At 39.2% G+C, this 17,000-nt stretch overlaps 2 protein-coding genes across 10 annotated transcripts in view; one reads left to right on the top strand and one right to left on the bottom strand.

Moving 5' to 3' along the window:
* cask (calcium/calmodulin dependent serine protein kinase) overlaps nt 1–17,000 on the bottom strand; it is a 249,197-nt gene that overhangs the window by 141,250 nt on the left and 90,947 nt on the right. For all 9 annotated transcript variants that reach the window (XM_033033061.1, XM_033033060.1, XM_033033062.1 and 6 more), the window contains exon 5: nt 16,869–16,941. In XM_033033061.1, the coding sequence (XP_032888952.1) occupies nt 16,869–16,941 (73 nt within the window). The remainder of the gene's footprint in view (nt 1–16,868; nt 16,942–17,000) is intronic.
* On the top strand, nt 758–9,049 carry gpr34 (G protein-coupled receptor 34). The gene is made up of 2 exons (XM_033033070.1): nt 758–998; nt 7,848–9,049. Exon 2 carries the CDS (start codon nt 7,884–7,886, stop codon nt 8,904–8,906), a length of 1,023 nt encoding a protein of 340 aa, XP_032888961.1. The 5' UTR covers nt 758–998; nt 7,848–7,883; the 3' UTR covers nt 8,907–9,049.

Below are 17,000 nucleotides of genomic sequence, written 5' to 3'. Positions count from 1 at the left end.
TGCCTGAAAAATAATCAAAGGCTCAACTACCACTGAGAAAGAATTCCAAAGATTTATTGTTATACGAGAATTTCCCTGAACAGTCTGTGACCCCTAGCGCTGTGGCCATAGCGCTATGTGTAAAGCCCATAGTGCTATGTTTAAAGCCCATAGCGCTCCAGCTGATAACGCTATTTTTAGAACCCATAGCGCTCTAGCCGACAGCTCTTCGTTTAAATTCCCACGCATTAAACTGACAGCGCTCTGTTTAAACCTGGAGCAGGACTGGCAGCGACTCTGGAGAGAAGGAATGGGTGACGTTTCTGGTCGAGAGCCTTCTTCAGACCGAACTGAACTCCGTATTTAAAATCCGTATTTAACAACACAAAATCATACATCCATATTCTAATCTCATTTCCACACAAAATACGGAAAATCCCTACTACTTGGCAGCTCTGCATTTGCCATCACATGGCAATAAAAATATATTTTGAAGAGCTGGGCACTTCTGACTAACATAGCCCAGCAGTCAATACCTCTGAAGCCTGTTATCTGGCCATCACACTGTTGTTTGAGAGAACTTTCTATGTGCAAAATTGGTTGCCAAATTTCCTACATTTCATCAAAATTGCCTTTTAAGTCTGAAGCATTTTAGGAGCTCATAAAATGCAATATAAATCAAATCATTCTTTTCTACCTCTGTACTAACTTTCAACTAAATACTTTAAAATGTTAACATGCAGAAAACTTTATCCTGAATCGGTTTTAACATACCACATCCGGAGGATGCAGATGTAAATTAAGCATCAGCACATTTACCCAAGAAAGGAAATCCACAAACATTACAACTTGAAGTGAAAGAGGAATAGATGTCAATTAGGTTTATCTTAAAGAAATCTTGGCGTTGGGCGTGAAGCTAAATTCAGAGTTCAATATTAAAAGGACTGATATCTTTGCAACCATGTGACAACATTTTATTTGCACAAATACTCTCTCAAGAATATCTCTGAAGATTTTCTGTAAGTATACATATTTCTTAACTGATTATCCTATGTAAACAGAATTGATCAATGTAAATGTCAGATTGTCTGGTTACTTAATGTTAGTGAATATTAATTTATTATATTACATTATATAAATGTATTTGAATCATTACATTAATGGGTCTATAAAGCAACAGGAAGCACAAATGTCATTGTCTCATGTCTGATAAATACGGCAATTAAACACGCTTGATTGATCTCTTGATATATGAACATTCAATGTTCTTATGTGTATTAAATATGTTACTCCTCTATTGAGAAAGATAAGAGGGTGGGTGAGATACCATAACTATAGATCACTTAGTCTTTCTTCTCTGTCCCAGCAACAACATCTTAGACATTTTTCAGCTGATTAAAGAGAATCAGCAAGGGGTTATGAAATATATGTGATGCCTGATGAAACTGATGAAATTTTCCAACGTGACTCAAATAATGTCTATGAATGCTAGTTATTTGGAATAAGAACTGTGTCTGTTGCTGGTACATCTGACAATTATACACTCTTAACACCATAAAAACAGCTGATAAAGTACACTGAGACTATTAGATGAAGCTGAATTTTATTAGAGAGGGCCCCAACAGTTCACAGCATTTACTTCAATACAACATTGCCAGACATCAGTACCTACCAAAATACTTCAGAGTTAATTTATTTCAAGTGTATTATAGTTGTTTTATTCTTGCAAACATAGCAAACCAATTTGTACGTGTCGAGTTCACATTAAAACAGATGAGATAAAGACAATTCATTTGTTTTAGTAGCATAGGTTTGGCAAGTGTAGAGTACTGATAAGTACATTGAAAGGTCTCTGTTTTTCCTGATATTGCATGCCTTCCTGAATAGACAACATACTCAGTTTAACACCTGATCTAGAAAAATGATTGCAAAACCCTAACAGTCATTCAAATATGCAGCAAAATGCTAAATTAGATCACTGGAGCAATGATTTAAATTTAACTGAGATAAGAGTGAGAGTATCAAAAATAAATCATTTAAACCATATGAGAAATTTAACACTTTTGAAAGTTGCAAATGCAGGGGGCTCTTAATCAATAAAGTTTGCTACTGGCACAATGAACAAAAATGTCACACACTGTGCTAAAATTTCTGTGTCATCAACTTACAGGGAAAACTGCATCCCCATGCAACAGAAACAAATATTCCCTGTTCAAACCTAAAATAATCAGAGTAATAAACTTTACATTTTCAAATGACAATTCAACTGTTCTTAACCTGTTTTAATCAAAGAACAAGCTCATTCATCACAATTCTTACTTTCCAAATTTTTAAACGTGCTGTAATGTGCATGAGGAATGAATCAGAGAAGCATCACCGAACAATTAGAAATTTATTGGTCTTGGCTGAACAATTTTGTCAATTATTCATCCAAAGGCCACCAATAGTAATTGGAGACAGTTTATTTCCATGCAATACCATATAAATGAGATTGTTGCTGACAATTTTATATCCACATGATGATCTGGGTTTTGCTAGTATATTTAACAGACATTCCACAGAGTGCATAAGATACATATTCTCACTTGCATGCTTAACTTGATTTGAGGTCTTCAGCATAATACAGGCACTCCACGACTTACATAATAGGCAATTTACGTAAACTCGTATTTATGCAAATAATTCACAATAAGTGGTCCCGTTTCCTGAGATATTGAAATGGGAGATGGCGAGGGCTTCCTGTTGACTTTATAGATCGAAAATCATCGCCCAGGCTCGCTGCTCTTCTAGTTTTGACCACTGTCATAGAGTCACAGTCTTACGGCGTGGTAAAAGGCCCTTCAATCCAATTTACCCCCCACCAGCGAACATGTCCATCTACATTAGTCCCAACTGCCTGCATTTGGCCTCCATCCACTTAAAAGTTCCCATCCTATCCACGTCCCTCTCTAAATGTTTCTTAAATGTTGCGATAGTACATGACAGCTCATTCTATACACCTACCATCCTTTGTGTGAAAAGGTTACCCCTCAGGTTCCTATTAAATCTTTCTCCCTCATTTTCAACCTTCTGGTTCTCGATTCCCCTACTCTTGGCAAAAGACTGTGCGTCTACCCGATCTATTCCTGTCATGATTTTATACACCTCTATAAGATCACCCCTCATTTTCCAGCGCTCCAAGGAATAGAGACACAGCCTGCTCAACCATTCCCGGGGGTGGAAGGTTGCAACCTTCACGTGGTCTGCCCTGTTTCGACGAATGCAATCAAATAAGATCAAATAGAACAAGTTGTCCTACAACTTTAGGCTGTGCACAACATACACAAGACGAACCACTCCCTATAGCTGAGCCCCGGCAACATCTTCATAAATCTTCTCCGCATCAATTCCATATTGACAACATAATTCCTATTACATAATGCCCAAAACTGAACACACTACTCTAAATGCTGTTGCGACATTGGGAAGGCGAGCAAGAATGCAGGAGGCGGTGGAGAGAAGCAACTGGCCGAGTTGCCGATATCTTCCACGAGGATTTTCTTCCTATCGGCAAATATTTTGGTGGTTCTCATTAGTTTAACTAGGTTTGATCCTCATTGTTAAATTGTTAACTCAGATCTTTTATAGAAGAACAACAGCACCGGTGAGTAAATCAATTTAGGATGCAGAACTGGTCTATTGTTAAATTGTGAAATGCAAAATAACATTGACAATTCAAGACAGTCCGACACTTTGGCTTCAACAGTGGCATCTACCACACCTCTCCCGCAGAGAAATGTTAATATTACAGATTGTTTTAAAAGTTGCTGGTTCTTTTGTAAGCCGCTACTGAGTTGGCCAAATTTAGTATACTATGGTTGTACTGCTGTCTAGTGGCCAACTGGAATCATAGGAAATAATGTCTGAACTAAAAACATAAGGAAGCTGAGAGACAAGAAGTGCATAAAATTAAGAAAACTTGCTTTGCTCAGAGTTGACACTTTTTTGTATTTTTTGTCAACATAACAAGTGTATCATAAGCAGGAATAAGAAAACAGAAAAATGCATAATTGTTTATAGGAATCAAAAGATGGGACCGTTGAAATATCACCAATTTATCAGAGAGGCAGATCATAAGCCAAATGACTGAAATAATTAACACATATCTACAGACACACAGGAGACTGCAGACGCTGTAATCTGGAGCAAAATACAAACCACTGAAGGAACTTAGCAGGTCAAGCAGCACCAGTAGAGGCAGAGAAATAGTGTTTTTGGTTATGACCCTGCCTCGGTCCTGATGCATGATCTCAACTCAAAACATCAACTATCCCTCTGCCTCCACAGCTACTGCCTGATCCACTGTTTGATGCCAGTTTATAACAAGTAAAAATAATAAGAATGATAACCACCAAGAATAATGTCATAATTTTCATCAATAGTAAATTGTCTTCCTCCTAATTTGAGTTCTTGGGGTGACATCAGTCAATGTTTATACTGCAACATGAACTGATCTAAATGGAAAAGTAAACAAGCTCTTCACCCCACCTTATCTATGCAGATCAAGCTGGCATTTTTGTCCTCATTTGATTCCCTCTAAACTCGTCTTATTCATGTGTTCTTTGAAAGAAATACTGTAATTATATCTGCTTCAATAGCTTCCTCTGGCAGCTTGTTTCAGAGTGGCAACTACCCTAAAAAATTATCTACGAGATCTCTCTTACATTTCTCCTCTTACCGTAAGCTTATGCCCTCTGGTTTTACACTCCTTTAGTTTAGGGAAAAGACTGAGCATTCACTTTATTCCTGATTTTGTATACTTCAATAAGGTCACCCCTAAATCTTCTAAGCTCTAAAGAGAAAGGTTGCAGTCTATCCAGCCTCTCCCTATAACCCAATCCCACGTCCAGATAATATCCGGATGAATCTCTTCTGCAACCTTTCCAACTTAATGACATTCCTCCTGTAGCTGGGTGACCACAACTGCACACAGCACTCCAAGTGTGGTCCCACAAATGACTTGTACAACTCTGCCCTACTTTGACATAAGGAAGCAACTGACAGAAAGGCGTTTTCTTGTAAATGAGGAAAACGTGTTTTTCTTTCAGCTCTGTGTTGGAATTTCTTACTTCCCTGGTGTAAATATTTTCAAATTTTACTCAGTGAAGACTTATTTTGTTCACCATTGTATAGAGCATATCTCAAATACCCTAAAACAAGCAATAACTAAATTTTGACATAATTGTCAGTTGCTTCCTTTTGTCAAATTAGGGCAGAACTGTATTATGATGTCCCAACTTTTGTACTGAATTATTTAACACTTTACTATCAGTCAGCATTATATATTATTGACCAAATATTGACTATTTTTGATTAATTTCACTCAACAGTCACACAATTCATGCCTTTGAAAGCACTAGAACAGAGGAATCAAATTATACTAACATTACTTTGAAATAACACATACCCCAGAACATACATTGCTAGAACCATGTCAGAGTATGAATATGGTTATTCATCTTTGGTGAATAATGATACAATCTTCCCCTCAAAATCAACAAGATGAAGGAGTTAGTTATCAACCTCAGGAAGCGTGGTGGAATAACACCCAAATCAGCATCAATAGTGCCGAAGTGGAAAGGGTTGAGAGCTTCAAGTTCCTTGGTTTTATTGTTACCTATGATCTGTCGTGGACCAGCCACATTGATGCAACAACCAAGAAGGCACACCCAATGCCTCCACTTTGAGGTGATTGAGGAAATCTGGCATGTGTCCTCTGACTCTTACAAACTATTAAAAATGCACCGTAGAAAGCACACTGTCAGGTTGCAAAGCAGTTTGGTTTGGGAACAGCTCTGCCAAAGACCGCAAGAAATTGCAGAGTTGTGGATGTAGCCCAGTCCATCACACACACGAGATTCCCCAAGACTGATTTCATCTATAGCTTCATGATGCCTCGAAAAAGCAGTCAATATATTAAAGACTTGTCCCACCCAGATCATTTCTCCTCCTCTCTGCTCCTGTCCAGCAGAAGGTACAGAAGCTTGAGAGCGGCAGCATCAGACTCAGGAATAGCTCTCTCCTGCTATCAGGGCTCAGATTGGTCCTTCCATAAGCTAAGGTACTGTACAATTCACCTCTACCCCAATGCGGATATCGGACTTTGCATCCCTTCACCGACACACTACCTTGCAAGGTTGAACTCGCATAGAATAACTTCTCTTTTGACTTCACAAGCTTCCTCATTTCAGCCAGCATCTGCTGCAGAATAACAACTTACTTTTTAATTTCTACTGATGCCCATCCTTTTCAGGGCACTTTCCCATGCAGCTATAGGAAAGGCAAAACCTGCCCTTTTATCTCCAGGGGCCACAAATAATCTTTTCATCTGAGCTTCTTTAGGTTTAGTATATTCTGGTCCTTATATACTTTCTACACTGTTGAGACCAAACTAAGATTAGGTAGCAGTTTTCAGAACACCTTTATTTTGTCTGCAATTGCAAACCTGTGCCTGTCATATCAATTCTTTGTTTTACTCTTACTCTAACCACTCTGCCCTTGGACTCCAAAATTGTTTTCAAAGTTTGACACGTCAGAGAAACAGAACCTCTAGTCAAGCAGATTAATCTCATCTGTACTCGTTGTTGAAAAATCTCAGTTAATGACCATTTTCAGCTTTCTTTCTAAATTATTTTGTTCATTTCTGACAATCGTCCTTTTTCATTTCCTCCAGGCTTTGAATTGTTGTTATTTAATCTCTCCGTGTTTCCACACTATAATAGATTCCCTTTCGCAATCTCCACCCCTCCCATTTCTTCAGTATTTTAAAAGCTATGCATTTACAACTCTTCCTAGCCCTGATGAAAGGTCATCAACCCAAAATATTAATTGCCTATTTCTCTCCACAGAACTGTGTTTATTAATTCAATTCTTCAGCACTCTTGGCATTTTGCTTTTATCAAAATAGAATAAATATGTTTTTTTAGTTTGGCAGACTTCCTAATGCGACAAGGATGACTATTGATCTCACTGCTACTGAATTTTTATTAATCATACTGCAACATTTGAAGTTCATTGATCAAAAAAGTCAGTAACAGGAGTAAACTGAAAATGCAATGGCTCTACAAATGGTTTAAATTGGTTAAGTGAGTGGGCAAGAAGGTGGCAGAGTTATGAACTTTGGAAGAAAAATGCTATGCACTGATGCGAGTAGAGAAATTGTTCTCCAACTAAATCACCATAATTAGAGTCAATAATTACATAAAATATCAGAAAGTAAATATATAATATTGAAACTTTGCAGTGGTTTAGGTTTACTTGGCACACAAAATAAAAACATAGAAAAATAGGTGCGGGAGTAGGCCATTCGGCCCTTCGAGCTAGCACCGCCATTCAATATGATCATGGCTGATCATCTAAAACCAGTACCCCATTCCCAATTACAAAATCATTAGAGTAACAAGCTGATTATAAAAGTGTTTAAGTTGCATTTGGGCCGTGAGTTCCAAATTGCAACAAATTAGTTAATTTTATCTCGCATCCTTAAATGGGTGTTCTGTTATTCAGTTGAAGTTGAGAAACAGATACAGAAGTTGTGTAATGCAGGTTCTTTGCAGTATAATAGCAAATTATTGCTGCTGCAGTTGAATGGATGTAAAGAGGTTGTGCCTAAAGTACTGTTCAGTTTTGGCTTCCATATCCGAGGAAGGATGTACTTTCCACATTTCTGAAGAGCGAACCTTCCATTTTCCTGGATATCCTCTTCAATCCACCCAATTTGCCTGACTAGCACGACCTGCCTAATTGAACAATTACATAAACTAATTTATCATGGAAGTGTTTCCGTTTCTTTCATAAAGTATTCTAATAGAGATTCTATTTTATTACAGAAATACAAAGATTCAACCAAGTCACCCGCTGAAAATATGGAAATTACCCATCTGCCAATTAGCTACTGGCTATCAGAAAATGGAAGTAAATTACTAAAAGGAAGGACAGAAGCCAATGCAACTGATGACGATAACTGCGATGTAGATGAGGACTTTCTAATGGTTCTTCTACCAATAATATACTCCTTCATTTTTTTAACAGGATTGATAAGCAATATTTTTGCATTGTTAATATTTTTTTTCCTGAAAACCAAGAAAAACTCCATTCATGTCTATCTGATCAATATGGCTTTTGCAGACCTCCTCTTAATTATCTGCCTGCCTTTCAGAATAGCACATCATGCAAATCATAACAAATGGATGCTAGGAGCATTGTTCTGCAAAATCATAGGCGTTTTATTTTACATGAACATGTACGTTAGCATCACACTTTTGGGATTCATTAGTCTGGATCGGTACTTAAAAATAATAAAGCCATTGCAGCACTATAAGTTACAAGAAGTCACCAGAAGCAGTATGATTTGCGGCACTCTCTGGTGTGTCTCCATTCTGGCTTCGATAATAATGATTTTTATGAACAAATCAACTGATAAACTGACTACCAAATGCTTCCATTATAGATCAATAAATACCGTAACAGCAATTATGCATCTTCTCCTCGTCTTAGTTTTTTGGATTGTATTCTTTCTCCTCATCTGGTCATATGCAAAGATTGCAAAAAAGCTTTCCAAACTCAGTAAAGAAAAGCCTGGATTCTCTAACAAGAAAATGTTAAACAACGTTGTAATGAAAACATTCATTATTCCCTTCATTTTCACCATATGTTTTGCCCCATTTCACATCTTCCGTTTATTTTATGTTGCATCTCAGCTCCGGCAAACAGATTGTAACTGGAAAAATGTGGTAAATAAAACCAATGAAATAACACTTCTGTTTTCAGCTTTCAACAGTTGCCTGGATCCAATTATGTATTTTCTGCTTTCCAAAACTGTTAGAAGAACTGTATTGAGCGTAATTAGTGGAAAATTTCAGAAAGAGTTAAGAAGTGAAACATCATAAAAGTTGTGAGGTTCCTTCATCCTTGATTCTCATGGAGTAGCTTAAAATAAGAATGATATTTGTTAGTTGTATTTAACCAAGAGCACAAGCAAAAGTGGTACGGATTTTTGAAGCTTTTTGCATAGTTCAGACTGAAATACATTTTTTTTATTCCAATACCAGCAAGTTGAAAGTGTGACTTTTTCAAGCAAGCTCTGTAATACTATATCCTAATTTCCTCTCTGAAAGAAGTTGAAGTGCTACGTAAGCAAGTTTGGAATATCAAAAATGCCAGAGAGCACAGTAATGGGTAAACTATTCATAACGGGAAGACCATTCACAGCTTCGTCCATAATAAAGTGTCCTTGCCAGGATTGGGACAACATTTAAGCCAAGGATGATGTGGCAAGAAATATTCATACCGTGTCACTTCAGGAGAACAATCATCTCAAACAAGAAAAAAAATCTAACCACCTCTGAATGACAGTCAACAGTATCATCATTCTCAACTTTAAACCCATTATACCTCTCCAAGCTACTCAGGGGGATATTTACTAACCAGAAATATAATTGATCAACTATATAAAATATACTGGTTACAAGATCAGACCAGAGGCCTGGTATTTTGTGGTGAGTAACTCACCCAACTTCTCATACATTTTCACACCTACAAATCGGAAATGGAATCGAAATTAATCAATTTCCTCTTGCAAGGATGATTGCTATAAATGTTAGGAGCCATCTAGGTTAAATAAATGTTCCTTAAGGACATCTATTCATCATATGTTGTCAACTATAGGTACACTAGCTGCAATGTACATCATCTACAGACCCACTTGTGAAGATCTCTGCAGCAGCACTTTTCAAACCGATGAGGTCGAATATTTACAAGAATAGAAGGAAAAAGGCATACAGGAAATTCTGGTTCTCCTTTAAGTCACAAATCATTATACGAATCTCAAGATCTCGAACATCACAAGAACTGTCTGCAAACCAAATCTTCCACATCAAAAATGAGCAATTTCAATGAGAGACAATTAATGTGTACAATTATTTCAAGGCAAACCCACATACAGAATTCTCAATTTTTTTCAACTCGTGTTTTCCAGTGCATTTGCAGACGACGCTAAAAATTGCAATATGGCCCATTTTCTTGGAACGAAACCCCCATAACGCAAGGTTTGCCAGTATCGTCTTGCCTGTGCAGTTACACTGATAGAGAATCAGAATGCTGCACATCCAATGGCTATTTTAATGACGTTAAAATATCAATAGATGTTACATTGTTTGATAAAGTATTTAAAAAGCATTATGAGAAGTGAGGTGCCTTGTCATTTCCCAAAGTAGATTTCTTAAGTGGCTTCTCGCATCAACTGGCAATTGTGTTTTCAACAGCAATCTGTTTGATTATTGTGGGGAGGTTATAACAGCCGTTTAAAAAAAATTGAAAGCTAGTTGCCTTTTGAATTAACTAGCAATTACACTTATTCCATAACTGCTGAAGATGGTTGCTGTAACTAACATTTGTGTCTTGAAAAATGCTTTAAGAATGTATAATTAGCATAAAGTTAAACTTCCATATTTCAAGTCTTCTGAAACGTGGGGAGCCCTTCTATTTGTGGAAGAAATAGATTAACCACATGTTTTGTTCTGCTCTGAAGGACATAAATCGCAGAAAGTTAATATTTGGGTGCAGCAAGCAATTAGAATAGCAGAAATATGTTGGTCTTTTTGCAGGCGTGATAACTAACCAATTATATAGTCCTGATGAAAAGGCATCGGAATACAGTATACACATATAGTCTTTTTCCTTCCTTCTCCCCCCCACCCATCAGTCTGAAGAAGGGTTTTGGCCCGAAACGTCGCCTATTTCCTTCGCTCCATAGATGCTGCTGCACCCGCTGAGTTTCTCCAGCATTTTTGTGTACCTACACATATAGTCTCCCAGCTTGTAAGACATACTTGAAAGAGAGAAAAGAAAAGTTCACCAGTTTGATTCCTGGGTTAGTGGTTTTGTCTTAAGAGGAGAGACTTAGCAGACCAGATATTTATACTTGGGTTTAGAAGAATGAGGGGATGATTTCACCGAAATATAAAATTCTTAACAGACTTAAGATCTACACAAATTTTGTTGTTAGAGGGGTTTACTGTCAACTGACCATGCTATCTTTCAAAAGTGTTATGGCCTGGCAGTGCCTAGCAAAATAAACAAAACATAAATATTTGCAGCAACCTATGTTTTTAAGATCTCCCAAGAGTTTTCCAATTTTAATGCCTACAGATTTGTACCTGTTCTTGTTTCTTGCTTTTAATTTGTCGATGTTTTATTAATTGTGGCCTAGTTTAGAGATACAGCGGGGAAACAGGCCCTTCAGCCCACCGTGTCCGCACCGACCACGATCCCTGTACACCAACACCATCCTACACACACTAGCGACAATTTACATTTATACCAAGCCAATTAACCTACATACCTGTACGTCTTTGGTGTGGGGGAGGAACCGAAGATCTCAGAGAAAACCCACGCGGTCAGGGGAAGAATGTATAAACTCCGTACAGACAGCATAGTCGGGGTCGAACCCGGGTCTCCAGCGCTGCGAGCGCTGTAAGGCAGCAGCTCGACCGCTGCACCACCGTCGCTTAATGGGTTGTGACTTCATATCGCACTTTAGTTAGGATAATTATCTAAGCAGAGGCTCCAATATAGCAAGGAGACACCAAACCATCAGCAATGCTACAAGATGTTCCACTGCAGCTTGTCTGTGCAAGATGAATATCCTAAAAGTACTATTTAGAGGAGGAGCAAAGTTCATTTCTGGCGCCGTGGTCAACGTTCCTCACTCAACATCACTACACCAGAGTAGCTGGTCATCACTGTTTGTGGGTGACGGTTGTTTGTAATTATGTTATTAGATGGCCATAGAATCATGCAGCATGGAAACAGGCCCTTTGATCCAATTTGTCCACACCGACCAAGATGGCACATCTACATTAGTCCAACCTGCCCAGGTTTGGCCCACATCCCTCCAAACATTTCCTATCCATGTATCCTGTTAGATTGAGGAAGTTTTGCTTCCGTTCCGGTTTTATGGGTTCTAAGATAACTACAGCTTTGTCCATAAATGGGACAGCACCTGACAGGTGGGATAACAACCTGGCCACCTGACAGGGTGGATGGGCAGGCAATTCTGCTGCTTTTGTTTATCTGTGGCTTTTGTATTCTTGATACGTTGAGTTTATCAATATCATTCTCTACTTTGAAATGTCATAGTCCAGGAATTTCCCAAGAATGCATAGGGATATTGCGCTTTAAAAAAATATATATATATATATATATATATATATATAAAGGTTTTAAGCACAGAGGTATCTTTGCAGCTTTCCCTCTTTCTCCTACTAATCACTTCCCATGACAAAGTGCAGATTACGGCGTCTGCTTCAGGAGTTTGGCATCGAGCATGCAACCCGAGTCGCCTGCCCGACACGGCCCAACGTGTCAACTGAGTGTAATTTGGGCCCTCATGTTGGTGATATTAGATAGTGCAAGACGCAGGCTTATACTTCTGGTGAATTTAGGGGATTTTGCTGAGAAAGCATGAGAGGTACATTGAGTTCCTTGACTTGCCTGATCCAGGTCTCAGTAACACATTGGAGTTGAGGGGGTTAGGGACTCACTGCTTCTTGATAGACCATGAGTTTTGGACCAAGCCAGAGGTCTTCATCTTCATATATTTTTTTCCTTAATCAAGCAAAGGTTGTGTACATTGAACGTGATGGTGTATTTCAATGCAAATGCCGACCCTAGCTTCTGAGATATAATAAGTGGTGTCTCTTTGGAATTCTAAATTTTCATCAATTTACAGCAATCTCATGCATTAATCAAGATCATGAAATGATAATAAGCGACTGTTGATTTTGAATTATGAAACAACTAAACTGCCTCATATAAAGTAGTATGATTAATTGTTACTTAATCCAACTTATCATTTGTATTATTTGAATGTAGCTTTTACTAACAGTCACTCTGCTGTTAATAAACAGTTCTTTGTATGACTGTGTTTATTTCATGCTTTGACAAAATAGTCTGTTTATGCAGTAGCTTGTGTACCCTACAGAGGGAACAAGGTTCATAGAGTTTGATAAAACACATTTGGACATTGATTTTTCAACTGTTTTTAGGCAGTAAGACAATTCGTATTTCAGGAGATAGGCAAGATTCAGCTAGTAGTTTATAGTAGTTAAAAGTCAAAGTCAAAGTCAATTTCATTCGGCACATGCACCCGAAGGTGCATTGAAATGAATTTGCCAGCAGCGATACACGCCCCACCCGTGGCTAGAAGCTCCGCAGACCACAGCCCCATGATGCCAAAGTCACCAGGCCAATGATCAGAGCACTCCTCTCTGGCGACCCCCGGCAAGGGTGCGCCCCGCTCCGCAATAGAAAAGTCTGCACTGTGCCAGCTGCTGATGCTCTGGGTCCAATTCTGGGAAAGGCCGCTCCAATCCATGCTGTTAGGCCGCGAGGGAGGCAACATGGAAAAAGTCGCTTCTCTGTCGAGGAGGTGACTGAAAGCGGTTCCCCCCTTTCCCCCCCCCCACCACAAGACACACCAAGAGACACCTAAACTAACATTAGACACACCAAAAACAGTCGAAATAACAAACACGCTGCTGGTAGGGCAGCCGACTCACAGCGCCCCCAGTTGCTGCAGAGGCTAGAATTTGTGGCAATAAAAACAAGGAGAACAACTGAAGGGATTCAATGAGTTGTCTGCTGTCTGAAGAAAGGTCCCAACATGAAACATTTTATGTCCTTTTCCTACCACAAATACTTCCTGGACTGTTTAGTTCCTCCAGCATTTTGTTTTTTTGCTTAAGATTCCAGCATCTACAGACGCTCATGTTTCTAAAGCGACATGGTTGGTGTAGTGGGTGACTTTAACTTCCACAATATTAACTGGAATTTCCTTGGTGCAAAGGCTTGGACAGGACAAAATTGGTATGTGTGTATCCAAGAGGGATTTTTGAAACAGTGGAGAATAGTCGGTCTAGGAGCTTGTATTGGGAAACAGACCTTGCAGGAAATTATGGGCCAGTGAGCCTCACGTAAGTGGTAGGGGAGCTATTGGAGAGGATTCTTTAAAATAGGATTTACTTGCATTTGAAAAGAATGGGCTAATTAGGGACAATCAGCATGACGTTGTACAGGGCAGGGCAGGTCATGGCTTAAAAGGCTGAATTCGTTTCTTTGAGTTGGTGTCAAAGGATATTCATCACGGTATGGCAGCCAATGTTGGCTTTAATAAAACATCTGATAAGGCCCCTCATGATAAGCTGTTCCAGAAGATGAAGAGTCATGGCAGCTTGGTAGTTTGGATTCAGAACTGGTTTACCCATAGAAGATGGTGGACAGTGGTAGAAGGGCGTTATTCTGGCTGGAGGTCTGTGACCAGATGTGCTCTACAGGGATCAGTGTTGGGACCCCTATTGCCTGTGACATGACTTGAATGAAAATGTAGATGATTTCTAAGTTTTCAGACAGCACAAAAATTTGTGGAGATGCAGACAGTGAGCAAGATTGTCAAAAGATATAGTGGGATGTAGATCAGTTACAAATATGGACATAGAAATGCTCAGTTTGGAATAAATAAAGCACACATGAAAACTATCTCATGAAACATATACAGAATTACTAGAGTTGGTTTGTAATTGATAAAAATACATCTGTCTGCCTTCAATTGGAGATCTGGTCACCAGGTGTCGCTACAGAGCCGTCTATTTAGCAGTTTTATTTTATTAGAATCAAACTTGATTCGGACGATACTCGACAATGACAAGGTTTAAATTAATAATCAACGGTGAATCAAGATTTTTTTTTCAAATCACTATTTGCTGATCTTGAGAATATAATAGAGATGTACCAAAACACACACACAATAATCAATATGTATAGTTCAGGATGTAGCCATACAACTTCTCTTATAATGGACAAGGTTAGCCCTACTTACCATATTCACAGCCCTGCAGGTCATGGCTCTTCAAATGCACACCCAGATTCATTTTCCAGTGATGTCTGCACTTCACTTTCAGGCAGCAATGCCCAGACCCAAACTAGAAGTTGGGATGTTATGTTATAGCTGTGCAATTTGCAGCTGAGAGCACATTGAGTATTGTTTAAGAAGGAACTGCAGATGCTGGAAAAATCGAAGGTAGATAAAAATGCTGGAGAAACTCAGCGGGTGAGGCAGCATCTATGGAGCGAAGGAATATGTCACGTTTCGGGTTGAGACCTTTCTTCAGACTGACGTGGGGGTGGTGGGGGCGGGAAGAAGAAAGGAAGAGGCGGAGACAGTGGGCTGTGGGAGAGCTGGGAAAGGGAGAGGAAAGAGGGAGAAAGCAAGGACTACCAAAAATTGGAGGTCAATGTTCATACAGCTGGGGTGTAAACTACCCAAGCGAAATATGAGGTGCTGCTCCTCATATGAGGTGCTGCACCGGGAGATCAGGTTGCTTATTGGGAACTGAGCGAAGGTGTTGGGCGAAGCGATCGCCAAGCCACCGCTTGGTCTCACCGATGTAGAGCAGCTGACACTTAGAGCAGCGGATGTAATAGATGAAGTTGGGGGAGGTGCAGGTGAACCTCTGCCGCACCTGGAAAGACTGCTTTGGTCCTTAGTTGGAGTCAAGGGGGGAAGTAAAGCAACAAGTGTAGCATATGCTGCGGTTACAAGGGAAAGTACCAGGGGAGGGGGTGGTTTGGGTGGGAAGGGACGAATTGACCAGGGGGTTACGGAGGGAGCGGTCTCTGCGGAAAGCCGAAAGGGGAGGAGATGGGAAGATATGGCCAGTGGTGGGATCCCGTTGGAGGTGGCGAAAATGTTGGTGAATTATCCGTTGGACGTGCCGGCTGGTAGGGTGTTTAGCCATGCATTCTACCTTCCTATTTCCATCCTGGCCTCACTGACGTTGCACAGCAAGTAATCTAGAACCTAGGGGGCCTTAACTTTCTACCCAATTCCCTAATTTCTCCACACAGAACCACTTGGTCATCTATGGTTCATGTACCTTGCCATCTTTGTCCCTCCTCTTTACTGGAACATGCTGGTCCTGAACTCTGCTCAGCTGGTCTTTAAACATCTTCTACATGTCAGATGTGGACCTGCTCCCAATTACTCTTCACATTTATCTCCAAATAATAACTTTCACAAGCATCTAGTCATAACATTTATTTCTTAAAATACTCAACCCTCAGTAACACCTTGTTACCTTCTCAAAATAATAAATTACGTTAGTCAGATACAGTATTCCTTGAATTAAGAAACAAGAGCAGGGTTTCAACCCCAAATATAGATAATTCCACTGAATTCCTGCAGCAAGTTGAGAAGCAGTGGACTATGTTGAAGGCTGCAAATGAGTAATGAAATACATTTAGAAAAAAACATTGTGTCAGACTTTAGTTGCAAATGTTTCTGTGCATCAGAAAGTGAAAACTGATTAAATTGGTTGTTGGAATTCTTGGCCAGCTTACCCTCGTACTTCATCTTTTCACCCCGTATTGCCCTTTTTGTTACCTTATAATGTCCTTTGAAAGTTTCTCAATCCTCTTGCTTCCCGCTACTCTTTGCTATGTTATACACATTTTCTTTTAGTTTTATCTCATGAACCTACTCAACAGGTACTCCAACAAATGCAAAGGTGATTAGATTGATGTAGCTTTTATAAAGCAATCTCCATAGCCCTTTTACACCTATATACAAAGTATGCAACAAGGGAGAAGTCGACCTCTGCTTGAAATAACTTGGACCCCATTTTCCACAGCTTTTATTTGTGTAATACAATCTATAGACATTTTATATTTGACAATTACAAGCCCTTATGAAAAGTAGTGTTGCTGTTGAGATAACTTTACTAAGTTTCTCCCTTGAATAATGTTCAACTCTTTTTTTTCTATAAAAAAACAGGACCACAAGGCAATCAACTTACCTTCACATCTCGATGAATGATATTATTGTCATGACAATAGCGTAGTGCTTCGAGTATTTGTCGCATGTAGTGACTACAAATAAAAAAGAGTAAATTATATCTTTAAGTAGTTAGCAGTGGAATTAAAAATAA

The sequence above is a fragment of the Amblyraja radiata genome, chromosome 14, assembly GCF_010909765.2.
Source record: "Amblyraja radiata isolate CabotCenter1 chromosome 14, sAmbRad1.1.pri, whole genome shotgun sequence".
NCBI lineage: Eukaryota > Metazoa > Chordata > Chondrichthyes > Rajiformes > Rajidae > Amblyraja > Amblyraja radiata.
This window is presented reverse-complemented; position numbering and strand designations above follow the sequence as displayed.